The sequence below is a fragment of the Morone saxatilis genome, unplaced genomic scaffold (genome assembly GCF_004916995.1).
Source record: "Morone saxatilis isolate NCDOM2014 unplaced genomic scaffold, NCSU_SB_2.0 Contig11, whole genome shotgun sequence".
NCBI classification, from domain to species: Eukaryota; Metazoa; Chordata; class Actinopteri; family Moronidae; genus Morone; species Morone saxatilis.
Genome location: NW_023339663.1, coordinates 86,297 through 92,768, shown reverse-complemented (window position 1 = coordinate 92,768; position 6,472 = coordinate 86,297). Strand labels below are relative to the sequence as shown.

At 45.4% G+C, this 6,472-nt stretch overlaps 1 protein-coding gene across 1 annotated transcript in view; it reads right to left on the bottom strand.

Annotated features, from left to right (window-relative positions):
• Positions 1-6,050, bottom strand: part of hsd11b2 (hydroxysteroid (11-beta) dehydrogenase 2) — a gene marked incomplete at its 3' end in the record, with an annotated part of 14,075 nt that extends 8,025 nt beyond the window's left edge. The window contains 1 exon segment of the mRNA XM_035651759.1: positions 5,553-6,050. Coding sequence (XP_035507652.1) covers positions 5,553-5,835 — 283 coding nt within the window.
• Positions 6,051-6,472: the final 422 nt, after the last annotated feature.

The following is a 6,472-nucleotide window of genomic DNA, read 5'->3' as shown; positions in this document are numbered from 1 at the left end:
CTGCTCAGTGGCTGCTGCTCAGAGACTGCTCAGTGGTTCCTGCTCAGAGACTGCTCAGTGGCAGTGGCACATCCCCTCAACAGTATTTTACACATTCCAACGAACTGTACAGCTCTTCATTCATTTATTCAGATAATGGTCTAATATTGTCTCTATTTGACCCCCCCACCCCCCCAGGATCAATAAATTATTTCTGAAAGCAGAAGGAGCTCCTCTCCTGCAGCTGTCAGTGTTTATCCTCTACGTTTAGAGTCAAACTCCTGCTGTGTGTCCACATATTTGGACAAAAATGTGGAAGGTATTTTTCTTTCTTTGACTGCAATAATTGTGATTTGTGGTCAGTGTGAGGACCACACACTCCCACATTCTCCACACTGTCCACTACTGACCCCTCACAGTGAGTGGGCTCCAGTTTCAGTCCGAGTGACAGAGGCGGACTCGGACTGACTGATAAACTGTGACTGTCGGGCTCTTGTAAGAACAGCTGGGGGATTCTCTCTGAAACTCCAGCCCACAGGATCACCCCTGTAAAGATTTGTCTCCATAAAGAGGACAGTTTTAGGTCGCAGCTGAACATGTGGACATGTTATCACTGCAGGGGGACGAATTCAACCCCGGGAGGGAACAGCGTTACGTAACAGGGCAGGGGGCTCCAAGGGGCCCCTCAGATGAAGAAATAAATCTGTGCAGAAAGACGAGAGCTGAGGTCAAAACACACATCTGTCTCTGGGCGGAGGCCTCAACATCTGCACAGATTGTACCAACAGGAGCGCTCACTCTGAGCTCACATCATCCTTTTCTTCTCCATTCAAATTTCAAACGTTAAAAGTTCACAAAGACATATGTAAACATTACAGAGCTTCCCGATAAGAGCATTAAAGGAGCATTGTGTAGGATTCAGTGCCGATTGCAGATTGCAACCAACTGAAAACAGCACTGCTCAAGAGTGTTGGAGAAACTATATTGGCTGCAAAAGTCTATATCCAGATCTAGTGTTTGGTTTGTTCTGGGCTGTTCTCAGATATTGGGCAACGTTCAGTGAATGCTGTTCATCCATCCTCTCTGTGTGTGTGAAAACAACACGGCCACATGGTGAAGGTCATCATTGCTTCATCACTTGGAGACTCTGTCATAACAAACCGTGGTCCAACTGCGAGCAGAGGTCATGTGACAGGAGGAGGAAGGCTGTTTTTCTACCTTTAAATAACTAATGAGGATCATGGAGAGTAAACATTATAGAGTCTGACTGTCGCTGAGCATTCCTGTGACTCCATCCAGGAATCAGCGGCTGGCTCTGGATCTGCAAAAACGGAACTCCTTGTGAACTTTGAGTCGGCGCCAAGAGAGGAGGATGAGGAGGAGGAGGAAGAGGAGAAGGGGGAAGAAGAGGAGGAGGAAGAAATTCAAAAAGAACAAAGAACTGGAGGGAAAATGGTAAAAGAAAGAGAAAGTTAAAAATAAAGAAGAAAGGGAAAGATTGAAAATAAAAAACACAGAGAAAGAAGAACGGTTAAAAGAGGACAAAGGAGGGAGGAAGGAAGTATAAAAGGAAGAGCTGGAGGTAGGAAACTGACAAAAAGTAAAGGAAAGAAAAAAAGAAAAAAAGCAGGCAAGAAATAGGGAAAACAAGAAAGAAAAACAAGAAGAGGAAGGGAAGGGGCACTTGTGGGCACCAGGTTAAAAAACATAGCAAAAGTTCCCTCTTGGATGCCCCTATGGTAGATAAATTGCTCCCTATGGGTACTTTGGAGAACTACAGAGGGTAAGAAATATCAGTCATGCATAATTCCTTAAATAATGAGGAACAACTGCAACACCAAACTGACTCTGGATCTCTCAGGAGAGCCACACTGGATGATTGGTATTAGGAGGTACAGGGAATACTGGGAATACTGGGAATACTGGGAATGGGAATACACCCTTAATGACAGTGTTAATATGGCAACCAGTCTTAGAGACAGTGGTCTGAACTTTGTGCTTCGTAACTGTCAGTATTGGATTTGTTTTGTGTTGGTAAAGTTCTGCCCTCTGCTGTTTTTATTAAAGTAGTTAAATGTGGTTCAATACATATTTGGAACTGAAGTACATGAAATTGTTGCCAGAACCTCAAAAAAAGAAAAGAATGTAAATGCAAGTTCAATAAACCACATTTTATATCCACTATTCGTGTTTTTAATGCAGTCATCACTTTACACAGCTACACACACACAGCTAAGACGTTAGCATTTTAGCATCCCTCTCATTGAAGTCGATGGGTTTTTGATGTCTGAATTAAGGTCTGTGGTTCAACACAAGCTGAAGAGGTTTTCACATTTTGCTCTACCACATAAAATCTGACAGTAAATACCCAGCCTGTGAATGTTGAAGCTTTTACGTCTTACGTAAAAATGTAGTTGCTAACGTTAGCTTATAAATGAAGTCTGCTAACGTCTACAAATGACCAACTCAGCACAAATATGATTAATATATTTTACAGCATTCTGTCTCATGTACGTCATGTCCCACTTCTGGTTGATGACTGTGATGGCGTGAGTTCTGCAGTTAGCTTAGCACTGCTAGCTACTGAACAACTGTGTTTGTCTGACAGCAGGTAGGCTCCGCCCACAGAGAAGGTTGACTCAGTTCAAGTTGTCTTGATTTGTGGTTGTAAACGTCAGTAATCCCGAACCAGACCAATGCACCCTGCAGACTAAGCTGTCTTCTGGCTGGTGCTTCGGGAGGTTGTCTGGTGTCATGGCAACGCGGTTCAAAATCCCTGAGACCCGCACATGGCCGCGTCCAAACTCCACCTCTCTCCACGTGGGCTCAAGAGCTGCAGCCCCACATCTTTGCATGTATGCAAACGCAGAGTGGAGACAGAGGGACAGACACAGAGCGCCGTCAGTCTGATTACCCTCCTGGCCCACAGTGCTGCTCTGATGCACTAAAACAGATGATGTCTAAAACAAGATTTAAATCGGGTCCACAGCCGAGATCTCCATCAGCAGATCGCTGTTAATTGGCTCTGCTGGAAGCCGCTAAAGGTCTGTGTCGGGTCACTCTGGAAATAAGAGCAGAGGGTGGAAAAAAATGCCCCAATAAACCTCTTAGAAAGCTAATTGAGCTGTTCTACAAAGAGGCACATTCCTCCAAGGATGAGGGCTGGAGTCACAGGGCTTGCTGACCGGCCAGCGCCGCGGGCTGGCGTCCTGCCGGCAGAAAACCCCTCCGGGAGGTTGAACTCATGAACTAAACGGATGAATCCATCACACACAATGACACAGAAACTGCACTGGCTTTATCAGACGATGCAGAGCTGTGATTGGCTGATGGGCTGTGTGACACTGAGCAGAGCAAGAGGATTTCCCTTTGATTAGATTAGTCTGAGGTTGTTGTTCAACACAACAGGAATCAGCTGATCATTGTTCAGCTGATCAATCACATGTGACCCGGCAGCTATTGACAGTTTTATGTTTGTAAACAGTGATGATGTATTTTGTGGGCGGAGCTTAACTGCTATATTCCACAAGTTTTGCAGTAATGTTAGCTTTGACTTTGGACTCTGTGTTGTTTGTAGACGTTTCTGTACGTTACTCTCCGCTTGTTTATGCTGTTTTTCTGCCACCACAATGTCTGTCAGTATTTAGGACTTGAACGGATGTTTTCTGGAGCTCGCTGCGGGAGGATTGTGGGTAATGCTGTATTAAGGCTCAATCATTTCGTGATTATTTCCTACAAGGTTTTCTGGACAGACCTTTGTGCTCCTAAACACAGTAATGGTAGGAGCTGAGGTTCAGTTTGAGGGACTGAAAAGGTTCAGGTCTCTGGTTCAGTGACATCCGGCTGGTGTTTGTGTGACCCAGATCTCTTTCATCCTCATCAAACGAGCTCCTTCCTGCTAGATGGAGACCACACCTTGGTTCAAAGTCTACAAATGTGTGCATGTGAGCTCTGCTGGAGGAGACAGAGACAGCAGCAAATACTTATGGGAGCTGTAGTTGTTATTTTACTTTGTTCAAGTGATAATTATGTTCATATTCTACAGCTGTGTTGTGACTTTAAGGTCCAGTTTTTAGGGGTTTTGAGTTTCGGGTAGATTAGAAAAGATAAAATAGATAAATAGATAAGATAAGTAGGGTGTTGTGCTCCTTTTAGGCCACAAGAGGGCGGAACATCAATATGCAAAATAATTGTCTCGTCAGAGACTGAGCTCAGAGGACGATTGTGACTCAAAATGAGTTCTCGATACCTGATTTTAGAGTTGAATCTAATCAGCGTTCTCTCCCATGAAGACGATCGCTATGTGTTCACTGTTCAAAAACGCCATCAGACAGCTTGCCGAAGCCAAAATATCACAATATCAATATCACAACGAGCGCCAGCCAATGAGGGCAGGCTCATTGTTAATTGAAACTGCTCTCATTGTCGTCTTCTGAGATTTTATAACCGAATGATGATAATGAAAGCTGAACATCAGTCAGCTGATTCCATGAAGGCGTCCTCTGTCAGAGCATCTGTCCTAAAACAGCAGGTAAAAAAAACAGCTGAGTGAGCAACGCGTCTTCCCGCCTCCATGGTGATGGCTGTTTTTTGGGTTACCTGAGGGACACTTTGGGGAAGTTTGTGTGCAGATTACAGCAGAGTACAGTTACACAAAGGCAGAGCGCCGTTATTAAACAGCATTAATCTGCAGATCTGATTATCTCATTAACCACGACACACACACACAGACCCAGAGCCAGCTGGCCGTCGGATGCAGAGATGTGATTAAGTCTGCACATACATACACACACACACACACACACACACACACACAAAGATCCATAAACTATTATTTCTACAGCAGTCTGATAGCACAAAGTGGCACAAAAGCACTCAGTGACCTGTGAGCACACCTTCCTCTCGATGTTTCCCTCAAACCTTTTATTGTGAAGGGGACCCCTCCACCACAGCAGTCTATTGTTCACACAGTTTAAACACACACACATACTCTTTTTCCCTCAGTGGGATCAGATCACCTCCCTGATCTGAGTGCAGATACGATGGTTGAGTACAGTGTGACCTCGTCTGTGATCGTTTACACTCACACAAAAGATTACGAAACTTTCCTTTAACCTCTTGCAGGCTGGTTTCCTCCTGAAGTCTCTGGTTCTCTGGTTCAATGTTCAGTTTAACGGCTGCATTTTAATCTCTACTGATTGTTTCTGACACAAAACGTCAAACTCCTGAGCAGAGTTTGGATCTTAAGGAAGTTCTGACATCGTTTTTTATGTGAAATCAAACCATGTTTTGTTGGTTGCTTCTTTACATCTATTCTAAGTGGTTTTCATGCTTTCTGATCAGTTGAAGAATGGATTGTTAAATAATTTAACAATTTAAATTATTATTAACATATAATATTATATAATATTATTTCCAGAGCAAATCAAACACATAGAAGAAGGCAGCTGAAAAGCTTCCACACGCTGTAAAAACTGACTACATCCTCAAATAAAAGTGCAGGTTGCAGCAAATTCCTGTGCTCTCGAAACCACACACACACACCTGGAAGAGTGGGCGGAGCCTTGTCCTACCTGTGATGAAGACAGCCTTGCCGTGGGCGGTAAGGGTGGCGGGTGGCGGGCCAGTTCTGGCGGCGGAGTAAAGGCAGCAGGCGAGGCCGAGCAGTGCCAGCAGTAGTACAGCAGGCAGGCAGAACGCCCACAGCCGCTCCACCAGCACGGTGGCGCCCAGCCAGGCCACCAGGGGGGGGGCAGCGCTCAGGTGGGATGCCAAAATCTTCTTCATGACCCCAACGACAAACACGGTCAAAACGCCCAGGTAAATCCAGAAGGGGAGAGTGTAGTCGTCCATCATCAGAGGAGAGTCAGAGGAGGGTCACCTGCTTTAGCTGTCTGTCTGTCTGTCTGTCAGTCTGTCTGTCTGTCCACACCTGCTTCAGACTCGAACTGAAGAGAAATAAATCAAACTGTCCCTCAGTCAGTGTGAGTGTCTCTCTCCCGCTCTCGCTCTCTGCTGTACACACACTGGAGTCGGTGCAGCTCGTCCCCTGACTCTCTCTCTCTCCCCTGACTCCCTCTCTCTCTCCCGCCTGCTGTATATATAGAGGAGCTGCAGGGGGAGGAGGGGGGAGGAGGGACTACAGGCTGCAGCCCTCGATCTAATCTGCAGCCCACACACACACACACAATCATGCAATCACACACACACACACACACACACACACACAATCACACACAATCACACAATCACACACACACACACACACACACACACACACACACACAGATCATCAGTTTTTGATAGTATGTATGATGGACAGAGCTTCCGGGTCTGAAAAGTGAAACCAACGTGGAAGTGAGTTCAACCTGCATTCTATGTAAAGGCCAGCAGGGGGCGCTCCACTGGCTGCAATATAAACTGATCCCATTCACTCTAAAGGAGAATGAGCTCAGTAAACAGTTTCCTGATGAGTTTCATGGTCTCAGTCTCT